At 47.2% G+C, this 26207-nt stretch overlaps 1 protein-coding gene across 8 annotated transcripts in view; it reads left to right on the plus strand.

Moving 5' to 3' along the window:
• QTGAL (queuosine-tRNA galactosyltransferase) overlaps nt 1-25429 on the plus strand; it is a 190225-nt gene extending 164796 nt beyond the window's left edge. For all 8 annotated transcript variants that reach the window (XM_077253589.1, XM_077253590.1, XM_077253591.1 and 5 more), the window contains 5 exons: nt 174-309; nt 14951-15019; nt 18245-18319; nt 20649-20742; nt 25069-25429. In XM_077253589.1, the coding sequence (XP_077109704.1) occupies nt 174-309; nt 14951-15019; nt 18245-18319; nt 20649-20729 (361 nt within the window). In that variant the 3' untranslated portion in view covers nt 20730-20742; nt 25069-25429. The remainder of the gene's footprint in view (nt 1-173; nt 310-14950; nt 15020-18244; nt 18320-20648; nt 20743-25068) is intronic.
• Nucleotides 25430-26207: the final 778 nt, after the last annotated feature.

The raw sequence follows: 26207 nt of genomic DNA on the forward strand, positions 1-26207 counted from the left end.
TATAGTATACAGCACTCACACAGTACCCGTACAGTATACAGCACTCACACAGTACCCGTACAATATACAGCACTCACACACAGTACCTATACAGTATACAGCACAATCTTAGTACTGTATAGTACACGTATCCTCCCAGTCACATATAGTGACTGATGTGTTACTCTTTTTAGGGAGACAATATGGAGGAATCGTGTGCAGTTCCTGGAGGAGCGAGTCCTTGAGCACTGGCCATCATTCACTATCTGGAACGCCGGCAAACAAGGGCGCAAGCTGTACCGGAGCCTGACACCCAAAAACAGAGACAAGGTAATGAGCTGGTGTCAGGGCTAGCCCGATGTAATGTTACTAGGTTTACTCAGAGGAGCACAGAACACACGGCCTCCATTACCACAGCAGCCATATTGAGTCCCAGCGTTCATAGCCATGTGCTGCTGACAGGTGACTTCCAGGAATCCCAACCTGTCAGACGTCCTGACAGCTGCGTCGTATATTCTCCATTCTGGCCCCGCAGGTAAAGGAGCACAGAGCGCTGACAGGACAGCAGTCTCCTGGGAGATCGCCCTCCACTCATTTCCCAGGTTGTCAGCAGCCATGATGTATGACCCAGACAGATTTTCTAGGCTTTGCCAAATACACCTGTACACTTTCCATCCACTATGTAATCCATGACCTCGCACTAAATCTGTATTCTTTACTCCTGAAATACTCTGTGCTACTGCTAGTCCCTCCTCCTTGTATTTTATAACACTTATTCGGTGACTATTGCTAAATAGGTACAATGATCTCCTGAAATACTCTGTGCTGCCACAAGCCCTGCTTCGTTAATTATGTAACTTTAATCTGATACATCTCACTAGATAAGTATACACCTCTCTTGAAATACTCTGCTGCTTCTGCTTTTTAACACTTGTCAACGTCTGATTTGATCAGCACACTCGTCTCCTGAAATACTTTGTGCTGCTGGACGTACACACTACTCCTGAAATACTCTGTGGTGCTGGGAGACCTTGCTCCTTCTATAAGATCTACACACTCCTCGTGTCTAATGCTCTTCGCTCATGGGAGAGGGCTCTCTTGCTTGCACAATATTCTAGCATGTTACGGTGATGGTAAAGCGGTATAGGAAGCACATGGCGGGCACAGGGTGATCTGGGTGCCAGCGGTGATACCCTGACACATCTGAGGCTTAGAGATGAAAGATGGCTGCACTCAGAGCAGGGTCAGGCAGATGTGAGGAGATTACAGATTTCATCAACTCTTTGTGTTCTTTTCATAATATTTTCAACATCGGCCATATGTAAGTAATTATGACCTCGTTCAGTGGACCACCCACAAGGGGAAAATCCAGTGCGAGCTCAGGTATGAAGTGGGCCGAATGTCCACATGACTGGTTTAGGCCCTTCCTGTCTTTTGTATCCCAAGTCTTTTCTCTCCTATCCTAGGTCCTGTCTCTCCTGGCTCAAATGTCACAAGTCCTGTCTACTGCCCCTGATAACCCAAATCCTGTCTACTGACCCTCATAGCCCAAGTCCTGTCTACTGACCCTCATAGCCCAAGTCCTGTCTACTGACCCTCATAGCCCAAGTCCTGTCTACTGACCCTCATAGCCCAAGTCCAGTCTACTGACCCTCATAGCCCAAGTCCAGTCTACTGACCCTCATAACCCAAGTCCTGTCTACTGACCCTCATAGCCCAAGTCCTGTCTACTGACCCTCATAGCCCAAGTCCTGTCTACTGCCCCTCATAACCCAATTCCTGTCTCTGCTGACCCTTGTATCCCAGTCCTGTCTCTGCAGAACCTGGTATCCCAGTCCTGTCTCTGCTGACCCTCGTATCCCAGTCCTGTCTCTCCTGCCCACATATCCCAAGTCCTGTCTCTACTGCCCCTAGAATCTTTAGTCCTTTCTCTATTGCCCCTCATATCCCACGTCCTTTCGATCTTGCTCTTTGCATCACAAGTCCTGTCTCTACTGCCCCTTGTATCCCAAGTCCTGTCTCTCCTGCCCCTCGTATACGAAGTCCTGTCTTTCCTACCCTTCATATCCCGAATACTGTCTCTTCTGTTCCTCCTATCCCATGTTCTGTCTCTCATGCCCTGTTTCCCTTGTATCTACATCTCAAATTGTTCCATGTTCTGTACCTTCTGCAACTTGTTTACAGTGTCTCCTGGTTCTCAGATGCCAGGATCTGTCTCTCCTGCCCTGTGCTCCTCATGTTATGTATCCTCTATTCTTCATATCTCACATACTCTATCTCTCCTGCACTTCATATTCCATATTCTGTCTCCCCATTTTCTGACTCTCCTGTCATTAGTATCCTATGAATTGTCCCTTCTACCCTTTGTTTCACATGTCTTATCTCTTCTGGTCTTCAAATGCCTTGCTCTGTCTCTTCTGCCCAGTGTATTCTGCCAATGTTTTTGTTTCCCCTGGATATCATATCCAAGATTTTGTCTCTCAGGCACCTCATATCCAAAATGTTGTCTCCCTTGAACTTTACATTCCTCATTTTGTCTCTCCTTTTGCTTATATATCCTGTTTTCTTTAAGCCCTTTTCTCATATTTTGTCTGTCTTGTCCCTTTTATCTTATGTATTCTGGCTCTCTTGCTCTTCTTGGCTCTGGCGCTTCTCTTTGCTGCCCCTTTCTCCTGGTTCAGGCCCCTGCCACATCCATACGTAGACCATGAGTCGGTCAGAGATGATATGTAGGTGTAACCTGTCCCTCTCAATGAGCCCGTCTGCTTCCAATTACCACAGCACAGATCTTGCCATTCCCTCTAGCTGACCTTTTCCTAACGTTTTCTTTGGCAAACCTCAGAGACTGCGACATCAGACGCCTTTCATCGCGGTTATAATTAAAATCGCAGCCCGGTGTATTTTTACCTCTGGCACAAAAACCCTATGATCAGTTACTAAATCTCTAGGGTCTGGAGAAAGGGGCCCCTCTTCCATCCATCATAGGTGACTTGCAGGTCCCGACTAAGTGCAGTAACAGGCAGAGCCATGAATGGGTCAAAGGATGGATATGGCATCAGTTAGATGTAGGCCATATCGGACACATATCTGGGGGTAACTGCTTCTATGCAAATCCAGGAGGAGCAGCTGGAGGACGTCTTGCAGATGGTCACTATTTAGTTGTGGATTTGGGTTCTTGTTAACATTTCAAACACTGAAGCTAAACAGACTCCTTCCAGCAGAAGGAGCGTAACTCCCATCATTGTGGACGGAGATGGAAGCCAAATGCTAGAGTGTAATTGTCTCTTTTGAGGGTTCTTGCCTCTCATATGCAATGTCATCTCTCCTGCCCTTCTTTTCCTGTCTTTCTCATCCCGTATTCTGGCTCAACTGCCTCTTTTATCTTGTCCTAAGTTCTGTCTGTTCCTCACATCTTTCCCCATGTTCTATCTCTCCTGCCCCTCTTTTCCCATGTCCTGTGTCTCCTGTATCTCTGTTCCCATATCCTGTCTCCTCTGACAGTCTTATTTGAAGTCCTTTCTCTCCTGCCTCTCCTATCCCATATCCTGTCTCTCCTGCCTCTCTTATCCCATACCCTGTCTCTCCTGCCTTTCTTATCCCATATCCCTTCTATCCTGCTCTCTTAACCCATATCCGGTCTCTCCTTCCTCTCTTATCCCATATCCTTTCTCTCCTGCCTCTCTTATCCCATACCCTGTCTCTCCTGCCTCTCTTATCCCATATCCCTTCTATCCTGCTCTCTTATCCCATGTCCTGTCTCTCCTGCCTCTCTTATCCCATACCCTGTCTCTCCTGCCTCTCTTATCCCATATCCTGTCTCTCCTGCCTCTCTTATCCCATATCCCTTCTATCCTGCTCTCTTATCCCATGTCCTGTCTCTCCTGCCTCTCTTACCCAAGGTCCTTCTCTATTTCCAGATCCTGCCTCTCTTCCAGTTCCTGTCTCTTCTGCTCCTCTTAACCCATGCCTAGTCTGACCTGTCTTTTTATCTCGTATTCTGTCTTTCCTGCACCTATTATCCATGTCCTGTATGTCCCTCCGTTCTTTACCAATATTCTGTCTCTTCTTGCCCCTCTTATCCCATGTGCTGTCTGTTTTGCCCTTCTTGTCCTACTCATGTCTTCCCGGCACCTCTTATCCTATGTTCTGCCTCTTCTGCCCTTCTTATCCTACTCATGTCTTTCCTTCCCCTCTTTCGAGATCCAAGAAGTATTGTTTCTCCTTGCGGAGAGTGACATATTAAGCATGCCGAGATGAGGAGCCTTAAAGCCACAATGCTCCTCTGAGAAATATGCAAATTGTCTCTTCAGAGAGGAAGAGGACTAGTGCCACCTATTGGAAGTAGCAATCCTAAAAGTCAATGTCGACCCTTTAACAAGCCTTATCACGTGACTTAGGATAAAAGCCAAACCAGAATCTCAATTTGCAGACACTGTGTTTCGGGGTACTGCCTCTCGTCAGTGCAAAGTGTGCATTGCGGCTTTAAGTCTCCTCATTGCGGCATGCTTAACATGTCACTCTCCGCAAGGAGAAACGATACTTCTTGGATCCCAGTCAGACGCCGCTCACCCAGCCAAACCAGTTCTCCACTTTGCACTGACGAGGGGCAGTACCCCGAAATACAGTGTCTGCAAATTGAGATTCTGGTTTGGCTTTTATCCTAAGTCATGTGATAAGGCTCATTAAAGGGTTGACATTGTGCACACGTCAGGATTTCTTAAATCACCAAGAAACAACAATACCACATATTGAGGGGAAATAGTAAGAAATATTCAATATATCCACTATGTTTTATATTAGATCACCCCATGTGGCAACCTTATAATAAGGACACATCCATCTAACTAGAGCTTAATTCCCATAGGGAAAAATGATGTACCAGACCATTAATAAAATATATAACTTCTTTATTAGAAATATTAAAATAAATGAAAAAGACAAAACCAGGTGTGTGGAAGTTACAAAAATGAAACAATAACCACCAAGGGCCCCACCCCCACCAGTTACCCCATTGGAGGCCTGAGCTACTTTGTATAATAACCTATAGTCAGCCTGGATAGCGGCGCATGTGCACCTACGACCTGTCACATACTGAACTAACTGAGCGTTGTCTCTTTATCAAGGGTACCATATAGATATCCACCCGATCATGTAAGCTCACGACTATGTGAAATAATTGGCCCTAAGGGGATACCATAAGTATCCACTAACCAGGTTCAATCACCTATCAGGCTAGTTGTAGCTCCTTCCCTCCTTATCAAGCCCCATATTGAGAGCAGTTACCAAATACTTACTATTAGAAAGTGCACAGTGAATATGGGAAACCAGGGGGGGTGAGTGCCCGCCCCAACGCGCGTTTCGGTCCGTCCTTCGTCAGGGGGCACTCACCTCCCCGGGTCCCATGCCTTAAGTACCCCAGCACTACCAATCCTGTGTTACGGTAGTCACCGGATGTGACGTCACTGCCGGAAATGACGCGCGCGTCTCCATAGCTACCGTAACGCCAAGGTGCATCGGCGTCACACAGCACCGCGCATGCGCGATGCCGTGTATAGACACCGAATGCACCGAGGAGACAACTCAAGCAATGGGACCGCGCGTCAGACAGAGGCGTTTGCACCGGCACCTGCGGCCTTTGTCAGAACAATCTCATAACAAGGTATACAGCCATATCCTTGTCTATAAACATTTTTCCATAATTATAACAATGCATAGAGGATAAAAGCCATATTATTACAGATAGATATTCTAAGAGTGTATACCAAATAACAACATATGACAGTCCACAAGGCAATATAAATCTGTTGTCAATACGACTTCTCATGCCACTTGAAAGGCGCAGTTGTCTAGAAGGTGCAGATATAACATGTCCAAACGCCACTCAGTACAAAGGGGTGATATTCCTAAGAAATTAGCCCAGTTAGAGTCCAGATGGATCTGGACGCTGGGCACTTTGCATCCCGCTGGGTTAAATGAAAATTTGAGCTATGCGCCATTCCTCTGATCATATGTCTGAACATCTTACCATAGGGTTGTTTTCAAATCTGATAGCAAAATTGTTTTTTAAATTTGTTTTATTCATGTTTTTATTGACTGTTATTTTCCGGTGTTCCGTGCAGTATTCCCAGCTGTAAAGCTATACATTTTCTTCTGATTACGGAGTGACGTCTGGACATGTTATATCAGCAAAGCTACACATTATCTTCTGAGTACTGAGTGGCGTTTGGACATGTTATATCTGCACCTTCTAGACAACTGCGCCTTTCAAGTGGCATGAGAAGTCGTATTGACAACAGATTTATATTGCCTTGTGGACTGTCATATGTTGTTATTTGGTATACAGTCTTAGAATATCTATCTGTAATAATATGGCTTTTATCCTCTATGCATTGTTATAATTATGGAAAAATGTTTATAGACAAGGATATGGCCGTATACCTTGTTATGAGATTGTTCTGACAAAGGCCGCAGGTGCCGGTGCAAACGCCTCTGTCTGACGCGCGGTCCTATTGCTTGAGTTGTCTCCTCGGTGCATTCGGTGTCTATACACGGCATCGCGCATGCGCGGTGCTGTGTGACGCCGATGCACCTTGGCGTTACGGTAGCTATGGAGACGCGCGCGTCATTTCCGGCAGTGACGTCACATCCGGTGACTACCGTAACACAGGATTGGTAGTGCTGGGGTACTTAAGGCACGGGACCCAGGGAGGTGAGTGCCCCCTGACGAAGGACGGACCGAAACGCGCGTTGGGGCGGGCACTCACCCCCCCTGGTTTCCCATATTCACTGTGCACTTTCTAATAGTAAGTATTTGGTAACTGCTCTCAATATGTGGCTTGATAAGGAGGGAAGGAGCTACAACTAGCCTGATAGGTGATTGAACCTGGTTAGTGGATACTTATGGTATCCCCTTAGGGCCAATTATTTCACATAGTCGTGAGCTTACATGATCGGGTGGATATCTATATGATACCCGTGATAAAGAGACAACGCTCAGTTAGTTCAGTATGTGACAGGTCGTAGGTGCACATGCGCCGCTATCCAGGCTGACTATAGGTTATTATACAAAGTAGCTCAGGCCTCCAGTGGGGTAACTGGTGGGGGTGGGGCCCTTGATGGTTATTGTTTCATTTTTGTAACTTCCACACACCTGGTTTTGTCTTTTTCATTTATTTTAATATTTCTAATAAAGAAGTTATATATTTTATTAATGGACTGGTACATCATTTTTCCCTATGGGAATTAAGCTCACGTCAGGATTTCTTGCAGAAATTTCCTGAACAAAACCGGACATTTTCTGCAAGAAATCCGCATGCGTTTTTTTTCCCTGTTTTTTGCGCGTTTTTTTCCAGAGCTTCCCAATGCATTTAAATAGCGGGAAAAACATGAAAAATCCGCAAAATTAATGAACATGCTGCGTTTTTTACCGCGATGCGTTTTTTTCGCAGAAAAAAATGCATCATTTGCACAAAAATTGCAGAATGCATTAAAAATGGTGGGATACTTATGTATGCAGTTTTTTAAGCGTTTTTCCTGCGGAAAACAGCCGAAAAAAACGTGAAAAATCCTGATCGTGTGCACATAGCCTTAGGATTGCTACTTCCAATAGGTGGCACTAGAGTTCTAGTCCTCTTCCTCTCTGAAGAGACAATTTGCACTTCTCTTTCCTATGTCTAGTCTCTCCTGCCTTTCTTATCCTATTTCTGCCTCTCCTGTCCTTCTTATCCCTTGTCCTGTCTCTCCTGTCCCTCTTTTGCATGTCCTGTCTTTCTTGCCCCTCGTTCCTATGTCCTGTCTCTCTTACCCTTCTTATCCTATTTCTGTCTCACCTGTCCCTCTTATCCCATGTCTTGTCTCTTCTGCCCCTATTATTCCATGTCCTGTCTTTCCTGTCCCTCTTATCTCATGTCTTGTCTCTTCTGCCCCTGTTATCCCATGTCCTGTCTTTCCTGTCCCTCTTATCCCATGTCTTGTCTCTTCTGCCCCTGTTATCCCATGTCCTGTCTTTCCTGTCCCTCTTATCCCATGTCTTGTCTCTTCTGCCCCTGTTATCCCATGTCCTGTCTTTCCTGTCCCTCTTATCCCATGTCTTGTCTCTTCTGCCCCTGTTATCCCATGTCCTGTCTTTCCTGTCCCTCTTATCCCATGTCTTGTCTCTTCTGCCCCTGTTATCCCATGTCCTGTCTTTCCTGTCCCTCTTATCCCATGTCTTGTCTCTTCTGCCCCTGTTATCCCATGTCCTGTCTTTCCTGTCCCTCTTATCCCATGTCTTATCTCTTCTGCCCCTGTTATCCCATGTCCTGTCTTTCCTGTCCCACTTATCCCATGTCTTGTCTCTTCTGCCCCAATTATCCCATGTTCTGTCTTTCCTGTCCCTCTTATCCCATGTCTTGTCTCTTCTGCCCCTGTTATCCCATGTCCTGTCTTTCCTGTCCCACTTATCCCATGTCTTGTCTCTTCTGCCCATATTATCCCATGTCCTGTCTTTCCTGTCCCTCTTATCCCATGTCTTGTCTCTTCTGCCCATATTATCCCATGTCCTGTCTTTTCTGTCCCTCTTATCTCATGTCTTGTCTCTTCTGCCCCTATTATCCCATGTCCTGTCTTTCCTGTCCCTCTTATCCCATGTCTTGTCTCTTCTGCCCCTATTATCCCATGTCCTGTCTTTTCTGTCCCTCTTATCCCATGTCTTGTCTCTTCTGCCCCTGTTATCCCATGTTCTGTCTTTCCTGTCCCTCTTATCCCATGTCTTGTCTCTTCTGCCCCTATTATCCCATGTCCTGTCTTTCCTGTCCCTCTTATCCCATGTCTTGTCTCTTCTGCCCCTATTATCCCATGTCCTGTCTTTCCTGTCCCTCTTATCTCATGTCTTGTCTCTTCTGTCCCAATTATCCCATGTCCTGTCTTTCCTGTCCCTCTTATCCCATGTCTTGTCTCTTCTGCCCCTATTATCCCATGTCCTGTCTTTCCTGTCCCTCTTATCCCATGTCTTGTCTCTTCTGCCCCTATTATCCCATGTCCTGTCTTTCCTGTCCCACTTATCCCATGTCTTGTCTCTTCTGCCCATATTATCCCATGTCCTGTCTTTCCTGTCCCTCTTATCCCATGTCTTGTCTCTTCTGCCCCTGTTATCCCATGTCCTGTCTTTCCTGTCCCTCTTATCCCATGTCTTGTCTCTTCTGCCCCTATTATCCCATGTCCTGTCTTTTCTGTCCCTCTTATCCCATGTCTTGTCTCTTCTACCCCTATTATCCCATGTCCTGTCTTTCCTGTCCCTCTTATCCCATGTCTTGTCTCTTCTGCCCCTATTATCCCATGTCCTGTCTTTTCTGTCCCTCTTATCCCATGTCTTGTCTCTTCTGCCCCTATTATCCCATGTCCTGTCTTTTCTGTCCCTCTTATCCCATGTCTTGTCCCTTCTGCCCCTATTATCCCATGTCCTGTCTTTCCTGTCCCTCTTATCCCATGTCTTGTCTCTTCTGCCCCTGTTATCCCATGTCCTGTCTTTCCTGTCCCTCTTATCCCATGTCTTGTCTCTTCTGCCCGTTATCCCATGTCCTGTCTTTCCTGTCCCTCTTATCCCATGTCTTGTCTCTTCTGCCCATATTATCCCATGTCCTGTCTTTTCTGTCCCTCTTATCCCATGTCTTGTCTCTTCTGCCCCTGTTATCCCATGTCCTGTCTTTCCTGTCCCTCTTATCCCATGTCTTGTCTCTTCTGCCCCTGTTATCCCATGTCCTGTCTTTCCTGTCCCTCTTATCCCATGTCTTGTCTCTTCTGCACCTGTTATCCCATGTCCTGTCTTTCCTGTCCCTCTTATCCCATGTCTTGTCTCTTCTGCCCCTGTTATCCCATGTCCTGTCTTTCCTGTCCCTCTTATCCCATGTCTTGTCTCTTCTGCCCCTATTATCCCATGTCCTGTCTTTTCTATCCCTCTTATCCCATGTCTTGTCCCTTCTGCCCCTATTATCCCATGTCCTGTCTTTCCTGTCCCTCTTATCCCATGTCTTGTCTCTTCTGCCCCTGTTATCCCATGTCCTGTCTTTCCTGTCCCTCTTATCCCATGTCTTGTCTCTTCTGCCCCTGTTATCCCATGTCCTGTCTTTCCTGTCCCTCTTATCCCATGTCTTGTCTCCTTCAGACATCAATGATAAACATTAACATAAGTTTAGAAGACAGGAAAAGGTTGACGTACAGCTTGCCTTCCAAATATAGTGCCATGCTTGTCCACAGGTTGTGTGTGGTATTGCAGGTCAGCCCCATTAATTTAAAAGAAGCCAGACACAAGCTGTAAAATGATGAGATGCTGACATTTTGGTGCTGAGGAGCCTCTATGACAGTGCCTGTCCAATCAGCACACAGCCGTGAGTAATCGGAGGGAATGTGCTCTTTTGAACTGGCCATACATGCTGGGAGTTGTTGTACTCCATTGCTGTCTGCAGGATGTAGCAGTCCTGAACGCGTTAATCCATATGCACTGCAGCTTGATCGGCTGTGTCAGACATGTGCAGCTTTGGCTCCGCTTCTCGATCCTGACATTAAACTCAAATATGCGAATATTCCCAGGAAATGAGGCTGATGATAGAAACAGGTCTGCTGGAGTCCGCGCTGGTCAGGTGAGGAATAGCTTACATTACGTCAGCGTCCCCCTCCAAACTCCTCTTCCAGACTGTTAGCGGCGTGTCGCCATGACAACGGTGTCCAAACGGTGCGTTTTACAGGCGTCCTGCACACCTGCTGCACGAGTCCAGGAGCTGAGGATGAGTCCCCAGTGCAAGCGGAAGGGAAGAGGATGGTGTGGAGGATCCTCTGCCGGATTAGCGGATGTTCTGCACACAGCGCCTGGACCTGTATCACCAAGCGTCACCTCAGACCCGGGGCCATGACAGTGGCCCCCAGCCGGTCACCGCCCCCCACCGGTCATCAGCCCCCACCCTGACTAGGTCAGCGGCCCCCATCTCAGACATGGTGCCATGACAGCAGCCCCCACCCCGAGCTAGTCAGCGATCCCCCACCCTGAGCCGGTCAGCAATCCTACATTATAGGATTAGATACACAGCTCAGCAGTCAGTACCACACAGGATAGGATTAGATACACAGCTCAGCAGACAGTATCACACAGGATAGGATTAGATACACAGCTCAGCAGACAGTATCACACAGGATAGGGTTAGATACTCAGCTCAGCAGTCAGTACCACAAGGATAGGATTAGATACGCAGCTCAGCAGTCAGTACCACAAGGATAGGATTAGATACACAGCTCAGCAGACAGTATCACACAGGATATGACTAGATACACAGCTCAGCAGTCAGTATCACACAGGATAGGGTTAGATACACAGCTCAGCAGACAGTATCACACAGGATAGGATTAGATACACAGCTCAGCAGACAGTATCACACAGGATAGGATTAGATACACAGCTCAGCAGACAGTATAACAGGATAGGATTAGATACACAGCTCAGCAGACAGTATAACACAGGATAGGATTAGATACACAGCTCAACAGACAGTATCACACAGGATAGGATTAGATACGCAGCTCAGCAGACAGTATCACACAGGATAGGATTAGATACACAGCTCAGCAGACAGTATCACACATGACAGGATTAGATACGCAGCTGAGCAGACAGTATCACACATGATAGGATTAGATACGCAGCTCAGCAGACAGTATCACACATGATAGGATTAGATACGCAGCTCAGCAGACAGTATCACACATGATAGGATTAGATACGCAGCTCAGCAGACAGTATCACACAAGATAGGGTTAGATATGCAGCTCAGCAGACAGTATCACACAGGATAGGATTAGATACACAGCTGAGCAGACAGTATCACACATGATAGGATTAGATACGCAGCTCAGCAGACAGTATCACACAAGATAGGATTAGATACACAGCTGAGCAGACAGTACCACACAGGATAGGGTTAGGTACACATTGCGCTCCCTGTCCATGTGTCTGTACACACTGGTGGCAGATATTCCCTGCAGGTAGCCAGTTACACAGTAAATAAACATGTAGCAGACATGTATACGGCGGCGGTGATCGGTGGTGACGTGTCCCCGGGTGACGAGCTCAGAGTTCTCTGCCAGACACAAGGCCCATTGACTGGAAGAAAACAAATATACACAATACACAGAGCTGTGATGCCCTGAACAGAAGGATGAACAGAAGGATGCCTGCAATGCCGACTGCCATTATTGTAATAAGTCTGTCCAAGAGACCACCCACCGCGTACAGTGTGCATGAAGGGGGATAGACTGAACTGTCTGCAGGCGGCAGGACTGAGGGTCCAGCTTCCCCTGCTATGGACATCAGCAGCAACAAGACAGAATAGTGAGTGCAGCTCTGGAGTATAATGCAAGATGTAACTCAGGATCAGTACAGGATAAGTAATGTAATGTATGTACACAGTGACTGCACCAGCAGAATAGTGAGTGCAGCTCTGGAGTATAATACAGGATGTAACTCAGGATCAGTACAGGATAAGTAATGTAATGTATGTACACAGTGACTGCACCAGCAGAATAGTGAGTGCAGCTCTGGAGTATAATACAGGATGTAACTCAGGATCAGTACAGGATAAGTAATGTAATGTATGTACCCAGTGACTGCACCAGCAGAATAGTGAGTGCAGCTCTGGGGTATAACACAGGCAGTAACTCAGGATCAGTACAGGATAAGTAATGTAATGTATGTACACAGTGACTCCACCAGCAGAATAGTAAGTGCAGCTCTGGAGTATAATACAGGATGTAACTCAGGATCAGTACAGGATAAGTAATGTAATGTATGTACACAGTGACTGCACCAGCAGAATAGTGAGTGCAGCTCTGGAGTATAATACAGGATGTAACTCAGGATCAGTACCGGATAAGTAATGTAATGTATGTACCCAGTGACTGCACCAGCAGAATAGTGAGTGCAGCTCTGGGGTATAACACAGGAAGTAACTCAGGATCAGTACAGGATAAGTAATGTAATGTATGTACACAGTGACTGCACCAGCAGAATAGTGAGTGCAGCTCTGGAGTATAATACAGGATGTAACTCAGGATCAGTACAGGATAAGTAATGTAATGTATGTACACAGTGACTGCACCAGCAGAATAGTGAGTGCAGCTCTGGAGTATAATACAGGATGTAACTCAGGATCAGTACAGGATAAGTAATGTAATGTATGTACCCAGTGACTGCACCAGCAGAATAGTGAGTGCAGCTCTGGGGTATAACACAGGAAGTAACTCAGGATCAGTACAGGATAAGTAATGTAATGTATGTACACAGTGACTCCACCAGCAGAATAGTAAGTGCAGCTCTGGAGTATAATACAGGATGTAACTCAGGATCAGTACAGGATAAGTAATGTAATGTATGTACACAGTGACTGCACCAGCAGAATAGTGAGTGCAGCTCTGGAGTATAATACAGGATGTAACTCAGGATCAGTACCGGATAAGTAATGTAATGTATGTACCCAGTGACTGCACCAGCAGAATAGTGAGTGCAGCTCTGGGGTATAACACAGGAAGTAACTCAGGATCAGTACAGGATAAGTAATGTAATGTATGTACACAGTGACTGCACCAGCAGAATAGTGAGTGCAGCTCTGGAGTATAATACAGGATGTAACTCAGGATCAGTACAGGATAAGTAATGTAATGTATGTACACAGTGACTGCACCAGCAGAATAGTGAGTGCAGCTCTGGAGTATAATACAGGATGTAACTCAGGATCAGTACAGGATAAGTAATGTAATGTATGTACACACTGACTGCACCAGCAGAATAGTGAGTGCAGCTCTGGAGTATAATACAGGAGGATGTAACTCAGGATTAGTACAGGATAAGTAATGTAATGTATGTACACAGTGACTGCACCAGCAGAATAGTGAGTGCAGCTCTGGGGTATAATACAGGATGTAACTCAGGATCAGTACAGGATAAGTAATGTAATGTATGTACACAGTGACTGCACCAGCAGAAGGTTGATTACAGCTCTGGAGTATAATACAGGACTTGTACACACATCTCTTCCTGAATAATATCACCAGGGGGAGAAGATGTATAATTTACATTTCAGGAATCTTGCCTCGGTGTGTCAGTCGCTGTGTGGCTGTGATCACACTAGTTGTCACCCACATTTCCAGAATCAGAAAGTCTCGGAGGACTTTTTTCTTTTGGTAAAGCAGGGGAGGGGGGACCTTTTTCATTACTGTAGTTCCTTAATGCTGTGCCACTGTCACTAGTTCTGATTTACAGCACGTCTCTTTTTATTGCTTGTCAGGAGATTTTCAGGTCACTTTGTAACTTGACCTCAGACAAATATCTAAACATTGAATGTGATGCATGACAGATCTGCTGGGTTTATGGAGTGGTGACAAGTTAATAGGTGACAGCATCTTAGCACTGGGCTTCTGTAAAGGTCACCAGGAGGCAAAGTGTCACCCATTCTACAGAGGGTAAGCCACCAGACCTTTATTCTACTCATTATTACCATGTTATGTACAGAAGAACAGTCACTGCTACCAACAACATCCTTTACTCCAGAGCTGCACTCACTATTCTGCTGGTGCAGTCACTGAGTACATACATTACATTACTTATCCTGTACTGATCCTGAGTTACATCCTGTATTATACTCCAGAGCTGCACTCACTATTCTGCTGGTGCAGTCACTGTGTACATACATTACATTACTTATCCTGTACTGATCCTGAGTTACATCCTGTATTATTCTCCAGAGCTGAACTCACTATTCTGCTGATGGAGTCACTGTGTACATAAATTACTTATCCTCTACTGATCCTGAGTCACATTCTGTAATTATACCCCAGAGCTGCACTCGCTATTCCTCCGCATTTTATATTAGTGTCAGTGCCACCTGCTGGTCAGGAGGAGGTACTTTGATGATTTGTTGTGCTGATGATTTTGGTTATTTTGTGTCTTTAGGTTCTTGCTTTTTGTGATGTTGACGTCAAAAAAATTTCCAAAGGTTTCTACACATTCGAAGAATCTGAGGTGAGAGATGAGAAACTTTGTAGCAATACTACCACTCCCAGCATCTTTGTTAAAGCTCAACATTTGCCCCTCAACATCAGCGTTTGCCCCTCATTGTCAGCGATTGACCCATTGTCACCTCTCGCACACATTGTCAGCGCTCGACCCCATTGTCAACGCTCGCACACATTGTCAGCTCTCGCACACATTGTCAACGCTCAATCCCTATTGTCAGATCTCACACACATTGTCAGCTCTCGCGCACATTGTCAGCGCTCGACCCTATTGTCAGATCTCACACACATTGTCAGCTCTCGCACACATTGTCAGCACTCGACCCTATTGTCGGCGCTCGCACCTATTGTCAGCTCAATCCCTATTGTCAGCTCTCGCACACATTCTCAGCGCTCGCACACATTCTCTGCTCTCGCACACATTCTCAGCGCTCGCACACATTCTCTGCTCTCGCACACATTCTCTGCTCTCGCACACATTCTCTGCTCTCGCACACATTCTCTGCTCTCGCACACATTTTCTGCTCTCGCACACATTTTCTGCTCGCGCACATTCTCTGCTCTCGCACACATTCTCTGCTCTCGCACACATTCTTTGCTCTGGCACACATTCTTTGCTCTCGCACACATTCTCTGCTCTCGCACACATTCTCTGCGCTCGCACACATTCTCTGCTCTCGCACACATTCTCTGCTCTCGCACACATTCTCTGCTCTCGCACACATTCTCTGCTCTCGCACACATTCTCTGCTCTCGCACACATTCTCTGCTCTCGCACACATTCTCTGCTCTCGCACACATTCTCTGCTCTCGCACACATTCTCTGCTCTCGCACACATTCTCTGCTCTCGCACACATTCTCTGCTCTCGCACACATTCTCAGCGCTCGCACACATTCTCTGCTCTCGCACACATTCTCTGCTCTCGCACACATTCTCTGCTCTCGCACACATTCTCTGCTCTCGCACACATTCTCTGCTCTTGCACACATTTAATGCTCTCGCACACATTCTCTGCTCTCGCACACATTCTCTGCTCTCGCACACATTCTCTGCTCTCGCACACATTCTCTGCTCTCGCACACATTCTCTGCTCTCGCACACATTCTCTGCTCTCGCACACATTCTCAGCGCTCGCACACATTCTCTGCTCTCGCACACATTCTCTGCTCTCGCACACATTCTCTGCTCTCGCACACATTCTCTGCTCTCGCACACATTCTCAGCGCTTGCATTTATTCCAGCGCTCGCACACTTTGTCAGCTTTCGCCCCCGTTGTCAGCGCTCGCACGCATTGTCAGTGCTCAACCCCATTGTCGCCGCTCACACACATTCTCTGCTCTCACACACATTGTCAGCGCTCGCATTCAATGTCATTGCTCGCACACATTTTCAGCGCTTCATCCCTATTGTCAATGCTCACACACATTCTCTGCTCTTGCACACATTGTCAGTGCTCGCACCCATTGTCAGCGATCCCATACATTCTTTGCTCTCGCACCCATTGTCAGCGATCCTATACATTCTTTGCTCTTGCGCACATTGTCAGCGCTCGCATTCATTCCAGAGCTCGCACAAATTGTCATTGCTCGCATGCATTGTCATTGCTCACACGCATTCAGCGCTCGCACACATTGTCACCGCTCAATCCCTATTGTCAGCTCTCGCACATATTGTTAGCGCTCACACACATTCTCTGGTCTCGCACACATTGTCAGCGCTCAATCCCTATTGTTAGCTCTCGCACACACTGTCAGTGCTCGCACACACTGTCACCGCTCGCACCCATTGTCACCTCTCGCACCCATTGTCAGCGCTCGCACACTTTGTCAGCTTTCGCCCCCGTTGTCGGCGCTCGCACACATTGTCATTGCTCGCACACATTGGCAGCGCTCGCACGCATTGGCAGCGCTTGCACGCGTTTTCAGCGCTCGCCCCCTGCCCCTTCATTTGAGCAGCAATATCTGGATTATATCATGGAGAAGACTGATGACATCACCCTGAGAATGTGAATAGAGCACGGTGACAGCAAAGCACAACATGTAGTCAGACTGCTGCCTGTGCGGCACTATGCTTTACACTTCAGCTCTGCTCTATCAGGGTACAACTGTGATCTGTGACCCAGCCTGAGTGCGTAGTCTGTTGGAGCATGGAGTACTGTTAAATCCACTCATCTCGTCAAAGACTAAGGCTACTTTCACACTAGCGTCGTGCACTGCACGTCGCTATGCGACATTGCGGCGCACCGACGCTAGCTGTGGAAGCGCCGCACAATGGGGGCAGCGGATGCAGTTTTCCAACGCATCCGCTGCCCCATTGTGATGTGCGGGGAGGCGGGGGCGGAGTTCCAGCCACGCATGCGCGGTCGGAAATGCTGCAGACGACGCACCAAAAAACGTTACATGTAACATTTTTTAGTGACGACGGTCCGACGCAACCTTCGCACAACAGTTGGAGCAGTGATGCGTGTAAAGCATAGCGACATTATAGAACATTCAATCGTCTGAGCCTTGTGATGAGAGCGTACCTCCCACACTGATAGGCAATGTAGCTACGCGGGAACTACTGATCATAGTTGTGTGCTGATGAAGGACAGCTGCAATGTAAAGCATAGGAGAAACATAAATCAGTAGCCTGAGCCGCTGATGAGAGGTGGATGTCAGACTTCCTCAAGCTCCAGTAGACAATGCAGCTAACCTGAAGTGGCTGTGCATAGTTGTGGCTTAGAGCAGTGATGCAGTGTAAAGTATGGGGCAGTATACAGCAGGAAGAGAGTTCAGCCCTGTAATGAAACAATACAATGTCACTGTTCATACCTGCTGATCAGAGGAGAAGAGATGCAGGGTGAGACATTGCTGAACGGAAAGAAGAGACGGAATGGATTGCTATATCAGGCTCCAATAGACCATGCAGCTAAGCTGGAGCCATTGCTTACTGGAGCAGAGAGACAGTGTAAAGCATGGGGGCAATATAGAATGGACAGAAGTCTGATACCCCAATAAACAATTTGTCTATTTATGTTGTAGCAGAGTAGTGATGCAGTGTAAAGCATTAGGGCAATATGGACCAGACAGATGGGACAGGTATCTCGGACTGAGTCACTCTTCATAGCTGTGTTCTAATGGAGGACAGCTGCAGTGTAAAGCATGGATGAGAGATGTTTTTCTGGCTCCAGTAGACAGCGCAGCTCAGCCGACATTGTGGCACATGTAATTCCTGCTTCTTTCTTACAGGAGCACCCGAAGCCCCGGATCCCAGTCCTGCACTTCTCTGAGGCCAAACCCCCATTTATCATCTGTGTTAAATTGGTGAGTGATCCTGAGGAACATCCTGTAGTGACCGTCTGTATCATTTATGTGTGGAGTGGCTGACACCAGTGAGGTCATAGCTCACGAGCCATGACTTCTGGCAGCTCCCATCTGTACTATGAGTTGCTGCCGTTCCTCATGGCAGGCTGTGCGGGGGGTCCTCCAACATTCAAGATGGAAGAGAGGCGACGGGACTTGTACGCAAGGGGTTAACCCACGGAGGTGCTGATTATAGACCCCAGACCCAGCCGTTATGGCCGCCTCCTCAGATGTGGTCGGGAAGCAGCCGCCCCAGTGCTATAGAAATACTTCACAGGCAGCAAATCTAAAGAATCGTAAACCCAACAAAAGACCCGCAGATCTGCTGCTCCGAAGCCACATGAGGCGGGGGGTCCACCCTGAACCCCACCCGGTTATTTATAGAAGGCTCCCCACATCTTACGCTGCGGCCACGCTCCCTGCACGCTCCTCTCATGTGGTCCCATTCATGTATCCGAATAATAAAATAGCACTCACCTGTAGGGGGCGACCTCGGGCACCACGTTTTGTTTTATTGCTCCAGTGCAAAGCAAAGCAACGTTGCAAAAAAGCCAAACATTTTTTTTTAAAAAACTACCGTTTTGTGTATACAGCTCCTATGTAGAATTATGCATCTCCATAATTACAGCTTACACCCAGAACCATGATGACCTAACGCATCCTAATGGCCATAGTATCTAGATTTCTCCCAGAGGTCGCCACATGATCGCCGTGCTGCCCTCGCTTTCCCTTATGAAGGGTTAACTCTGGCTGGTTGTTAGGATCTCTGTAGCCTTTCACCAGATTCTTTCCAGACCCTATAAAGAAGAGAATAAAGCCGGGATTCAGGAGCTGCAAGCGAGAGGCTGCAGGTGTTACTTTTGATGTATTAATGACTTGAAGGAACGTGCTTCACGTGGCAGCGGGAGAAGGGCGCCTTCAATATTCTAATATTCACCTTGTTTTTTTATTTACCCTTCTGTATTATGCTTGCTCTGGGGTCGCCATGGTAGTAGCAGTAGACTTTTCATCATGTGACCTCCAGTCCTGTCTATGTGTTCTTCTGATTGGTTGATGCTACCATGACAACCCCAGAGCAAGCGCAATGGGTACAGAAAACTCCACGTGGTGCAAAGAAAACAAAAAACACCCATGTCCTGGTGAAACTCCTGTTTCAAGATCTCTGCTTGCTATCAGTGAGTCATGTAAATATTCTTGAGGCTTGACTTTACCTGTCACAGCTGAGGGTTTGCAACAGTTATATCCAGTCTACACAATCGCCTGGATTACCTTAAAAAAAATAAAACAGATACATTTTAGTGCACTGATACATTGTAACAGACCCTCAGCACTGGTGACAAATTTGTGCTGCTGATAATTGTGATGTTAGGGTACAACTGTAGCAAACCCTCAGCTCTGAAGTGTTAAGGTACCTTCACACGAAACGACATCGCTAGCGATCCGTGACGTTGCAGCGTCCTCGCTAGCGATATCGTTTCGTTTGACACGCAGCAGCGATCAGGATCCTGCTGTGATGTCGCTGGTCGCTGAATAAAGTCCAGAACTTTATTTGGTCGTCCGATCGCTGTGTATCGTTGTGTTTGAAAGCAAAAGCAACGATACCAGCGATGTTTTACACTGGTAACCAGGGTAAACATCGGGTTACCAAGCGCAGGGCCACGCTTAGTAACCCGATGTTTACCCTGGTTACCAGCGTAAAAGTAAAAAAAACAAACAGTACATGCTCACCTGCGCGTCCCCCAGCCTCTGCTTCCTGACACTTACTGAGCGCCGGCCCTAAAGTGAAAGTGAAAGCACACCGCTGTGCTGTTAGGGCCGGAGCTCAGTCAGTGTCAGGAAGCAGAGGCTGGGGGACGCGCAGGTGAGTATGTACTGTTTTTTTTTTTTACTTTTACGCTGGTAACCAGGGTAAACATCGGGTTACTAAGCGCGGCCCTGCGCTTAGCAACCCGATGTTTACCCTGGTTACCCGGGGGCCTCGGCATCGTTGATCGCTGGAGAGCGGTCTGTGTGACAGCTCTCCAGCGATCAAACAGCGACGCTGCAGCGATCGGCATCGTTGTCGCTATCGCTGCAGCGTCGCTTCGTGTGAAGGTACCTTTAGATCAGGACAGGTATTGTATGCAAATTAGATTGTTCACATTCATTGACAGCAATCAGATATCTTAAATGTCAGAAATTAAAAATAAAGTGTTTTAGAAAGTTGTTATTTGTTGATATGTCGCTTTTTAATACTGATCCCTTTGGACAGGAGAGAGTCCGGATACTGACTGTTTCCTCTTCTCTGCAGGACCTGACAGGAGGAGGGTTTGAGGACAATCTGCGATCTCTGAACCTGAAGGAGGGAGAAGATTATTATCACTTTAGCTGAGGCTGCTCCTCAGGTATTCTGATGCTCGGAAGCTGGTGCAGTATGTGGTGGCGCCCCCTGGGGTGCAAAAGTTTTGAGACAGACACAAATTTTGGTTTTCGCAAATTTAGCCGCTTCAATTTTTATAGCTGCAATTTGCATTAACTCTAAATTGTTATGAAGAGCGATGAGATGAATTGCAAAGTCAGCCCTGGCCAAGAAAATGAACTTCATGACAAAAAAAGCATTTCCACTGAATTTCATTCAGAAAATGACCTGTTTCATATCAGTGATCGTCTCGTTAGCTCAGGAAAGTGTTAACGAGGACAAGGCAGCTGATATCACTGTCCTGCTTATTGAATTATAAGAGCAGACTGAAGGCTAGAAGAAGGTGGCTGGTGTTTTATATTATTGTCTTCTTCTGTTACCTCCAAGAAAACATGCAGTCATCATTGCTTTGCATCAGAAGGGCTTTACAGGCAAGGACATTGCTGCTTGTAAGAATGGTCGATTTAGGGGCATTCGTCAGATCATCAGGAACTTCTAAGAGAGAAGTCTACTTGATGTGAAGAAGGTGTCAGGATGCCCAAGAAAGTCCAGCAAGTGCTAGGATTGTCTCATAGGGAGGATTCGGCGATGGGTTCAGTTTAACACCAGGGTAGAGCTTGCTCAGAGATGGCAGCAGGCGGTGTCAGTGTATCTGAACGAACAGTGAGGCGAAGGATTTTGGAGGCGGCATAGTGTCTGGAAGGACAACAACAACAAAGAAGCCACTTCTCTCCATAAAGAAACATCAAGGACAGACTGACATTCTGAGGAAGTACAGGGACCGGACTGCAGAGGATGGGGGTAAAGTTATTTTCTCGAATGATGCCCACTTCAGACTGTTTGGGACATCTGGAAGAATGATTGATCAGAGAAGAAAAGGCGAGCACTACCATGAGGCCAATTGTAAAGCATCCTGAGACCATTCATGTGGGGGGGTTACATATTACTCACAATTTTGCCTAAGAACACAGCTATGAATAAAGATTGGGATCTAAATATCAAACAAGAGCAACTTCTCCCAATGATCTAGGAACAATTTGGTGATGATGCTTTTTCCAGGATGAAGGAGACCATGCCACAAGGCAAAAGGGATAAATATGTGGCTCGTAGAGCGAAGCATTTACATTTTGGGTCTAATTTTGACCAGGAATCCCCCCAGAATCTCAATCCCATTGAGAAATTGTTGTCAATGCTCAAAAAGCAACAAACAAAAACCCAGAAATTGTGATAATCTCCAAACCCTGATGAAACAAGAATGGGCGGCCATCAGTCAGGATCTGGCCCAGGAGCTGATATCCAGCAGCCAGGGCAAAGGGCAGATGTCTGGAGAAATAAGGGGCAGTGCTGGAAATTTTCATTTTTTCCATAAACTTCATGTATTTGTTTATGAAATGTTTATAGTTGACCTTCAGTAACCAGAGAAACATCCAACTAAAGATAAAAACAACTCTAAAGCAGCAAAATGTGAAAACAAAAATGTGTGTCAGTTTCAAAACTTTTGACCATGAATGTAATATGTGGTGGAGTCCCCCCATTGTGTATGAGGAGGAGGCCCCCGTGATGTGTGTGATGGAGTACTCCATGGTGTATGTGACGGAGTCCCCCGTGGTGTATGTGACTGAGTCCCCCCGTGGTGTATGTGACTGAGTCCCCCCGTGGTGTATGTGACTGAGTCCCCCGTGGTGTATGTGACTGAGTCCCCCGTGGTGTATGTGGCAGTATGTGTTGGAGGCCCCGCGTGGTGTATATAGTGGTGCCCCCTGTGGGGCCTGGCGTAGTATGTGGTGGAGCCCCCATTGTGTATATAGTGGTGCCCCCTGTGGGGCCTGGCGTAGTATGTGGTGGAGCCCCCATGGTGTGTATAGTGGTGCCTCCTGTGGTGCATGGCATAGTATGTGGTGGAGCCCCCATGGTGTATATAGTGGTGCCCCCTGTGGGGCCTGCCGTAGTATGTGGTGGAGCCCCCATGGTGTATAGAGTGGTGCCCCCTGTGGGGCCTGGCGTAGTATGTGGTGGAGCCCCCATGGTGTGTATAGTGGTGCCTCCTGTGGTGCATGGCGTAGTATATGGTGGAGCCCCCATGGTATGTATAGTGGTGCCTCCTGTGGTGCATGGCATCGTATGTGGTGGAGCCCCCATGGTATATATAATGGTGCCCCCCTGTGGTGCATGGCGTAGTATGTGGTGGAGCCCCCATGGTGTGTATAGTGGTGCCTCCTGTGGTGCATGGCGTAGTATGTGGTGGAGCCCCCATGGTGTGTATAGTGGTGCCCCCCTGTGGTGCATGGCGTAGTATGTGGTGGAGCCCCCATGGTGTGTATAGTGGTGCCCCCCTGTGGTGCATGGCGTAGTATGTGGTGGAGCCCCCATGGTGTATATAGTGGTGCCTCCTGTGGTGCATGGCGTAGTATGTGGTGGAGCCCCCATGGTATGTATAGTGGAGCCCCCTGTAGTGTATGTGGTAGTATGTGTTGGAACCCCCAGTAGTGTATGTGGTGGAGCCCTCTGTGGCGTATGTAATAGTATGTAGTGCCACCCCTCGGGAAGTATGTGGTGGAGCCAACCGATGTATGCAGTGGAGTTCCCAGTGGAGTATGTGGTGGTGCCTCCCTTGGTGTATGTGGTAGTACAGTGCCTAAAAGTAGTATTCAACCCCCTGCAGATTTAGCAGGTTTAATAAGATGCAAATAAGTTAGAGCCTTCAAACTTCAAACAAGAGCAGGATTTATTAACAGATGCATAAATCTTACAAACCAAAAAGTTTTGTTGCTCAGTTAAATTTTTATAAATTTTAAACATAAAAGTGTGGGTCAATTATTATTCAACCCCTAGGTTTAATATTTTGTGGAATAACCTTTGTTTGCAATTACAGCTAATAATCGTCTTTTATAAGACCTGATCAGGCCGGCACAGGTCTCTGGAGTTATCTTGGCCCACTCCTCCATGCAGATCTTCTCCAAGTTATCTAGGTTCTTTGGGTGTCTCATGTGGACTTTAATCTTGAGCTCCTTCCACAAGTTTTCAATTGTGTTAAGGTCAGGAGACTGACTAGGCCACTGCAACACCTTGATTTTTTGCCTCTTGAACCAGGCCTTGGTTTTCTTGGCTGTGTGTTTTGGGTCGTTGTCTTGTTGGAAGATGAAATGACGACCCATCTTAAGATCCTTGATGGTGGAGCGGAGGTTCTTGGCCAAAATCTCCAGGTAGGCCGTGCTATCCATCTTCCCATGGATGCGGACCATATGGCCAGGCCCCTTGGCTGAGAAACAGCCCCACAGCATGATGCTGCCACCACCATGCTTGACTGTAGGGATGGTATTCTTGGGGTCGTATGCAGTGCCATCCAGTCTCCAAACGTCACGTGTGTGGTTGGCACCAAAGATCTCGATCTTGGTCTCATCAGACCAGAGAACCTTGAACCAGTCAGTCTCAGAGTCTTCCAAGTGATCATGAGCAAACTGTAGACGAGCCTTGACATGACGCTTTGAAAGTAAAGGTACCTTACGGGCTCGTCTGGAACGGAGACCATTGCGGTGGAGTACGTTACTTATGGTATTGACTGAAACCAATGTCCCCACTGCCATGAGATCTTCCCGGAGCTCCTTCCTTGTTGTCCTTGGGTTAGCCTTGACTCTTCGGACAAGCCTGGCCTCGGCACGGGAGGAAACTTTCAAAGGCTGTCCAGGCCGTGGAAGGCTAACAGTAGTTCCATAAGCCTTCCACTTCCGGATGATGATCCCAACAGTGGAGACAGGTAGGCCCAACTCCTTGGAAAGGGTTTTGTACCCCTTGCCAGCCTTGTGACCCTCCACGATCTTGTCTCTGATGGCCTTGGAATGCTCCTTTGTCTTTCCCATGTTGACCATGTTTGAGTGCTGTTCACAAGTTTGGGGAGGGTCTTAAATAGTCAGAAAAGGCTGGAAAAAGAGATAATTAATCCAAACATGTGAAGCTCATTGTTCTTTGTGCCTGAACTACTTCTTAATACTTTAGGGGAACCAAACAGAATTCTGGTGGGTTGAGGGGTTGAATAATAAATGACCCTCTGAAAAAACTTTTCACAATTTAAAAAAAAAAATAAACAAAGAAATAACATTCTTTTTTGCTGCAGTGCATTTCACACTTCCAGGCTGATCTACAGTCCAAATGTCACAATGCCAAGTTAATTCCAAATGTGTAAACCTGCTAAATCTGCAGGGGGTTGAATACTACTTGTAGGCACTGTATGTGGCGGAACCCTCCACTTAGTACAGGATGGCGCCCCCCGTTTAGTACATATTGGGGGCCTTCTAAGCCGCTCTCTTTCTTTCAGCTTCTTTTCTACTATGGAAAGGGCAGGACACGAAAAATGACACTTGAGCACGAGGGGAGCGATAAACGACACCATGAAGAGGACGGAGGCTGAGGTGCAGGCGTGGCACACGGTACATGAGGCCGATGGATGGACGGCGCTGCAGTCACAGCACATGACATCGGCCTGATGACCGTACTGTCACCATTCATCTCGCTCACAGCCACTAGTGCTGCTCACAGAGCCCACCGCTCCGCTCACAGAGGATTGTGCAGACGATCCATATACAGGAGCATTGGTAATGGAGGGGAACGCAGCCCTCTACATGTAAACAGGAAAGTCTTGAACACAACAAAGATTTTATTTTTCACTCTTAAAGGCACAGTAGCCTAGTCTGTTCTATATAATGATCCGACCACCTTCCTCGCACCGGCTGGATGGCGTCTGCGATTTGTTAGTACATAGTCTGCATCCTCCCCAGGACTACAGCTCCCAGCATTCCCAGCCCTGTGTTGTGGATGAGACATGAAGTGTCAGCACTACTCCTGTAAACACATCAGCGGGATCCCGCCGCCGCCGTACAAGGAGGAGACGGGATCAAGGAGTAATTCACAGCAGGTGTCAGTACAACAAACATCATCATCCTGCTACAGGCATGTGAGGGATAGCACACCAGACATGATGGGTGTACGGCGCCTCCTGCTGGCCGCCATCAGGCCTGCGCTCACTGATTCCTCATCTGTTGCATCCATCAAAGTTTTTCGTTAATCCAAAGTGATGTGCTAAACACACTCACCGCTGCAGTCAATCACAGGTGACATTATCATCGACAGCACTCAAAGTCCCTGTGCAGACCAAATGCTTTTCACAGCTGAAGGTTTGCTACATTGTATCCATGCCTATATTAGCAGCCCAGGCTCCGCACTGACAATTGTCTAGGCTGGATTCAGTTGTAGCAAACCCTCGGCTGTAATAGGACTGGCTGTTTCCATCCACAAAAGCAAGCAGAGATCTTGAAAAGGGTTAGGAATAGAAACAAAGCAAATTAGTAACCGGCTGTATGATACGGAGACTGGGCGCAGCTCTTGATTCAGGGTCTGTAGGGGGTCTCACTAATGCATTCCTGGCAGGGATGAATACACCTACGGACATCTGCATCA

Source organism: Ranitomeya variabilis, chromosome 4 (assembly GCF_051348905.1).
Source record: "Ranitomeya variabilis isolate aRanVar5 chromosome 4, aRanVar5.hap1, whole genome shotgun sequence".
Taxonomy (NCBI): domain Eukaryota; kingdom Metazoa; phylum Chordata; class Amphibia; order Anura; family Dendrobatidae; genus Ranitomeya; species Ranitomeya variabilis.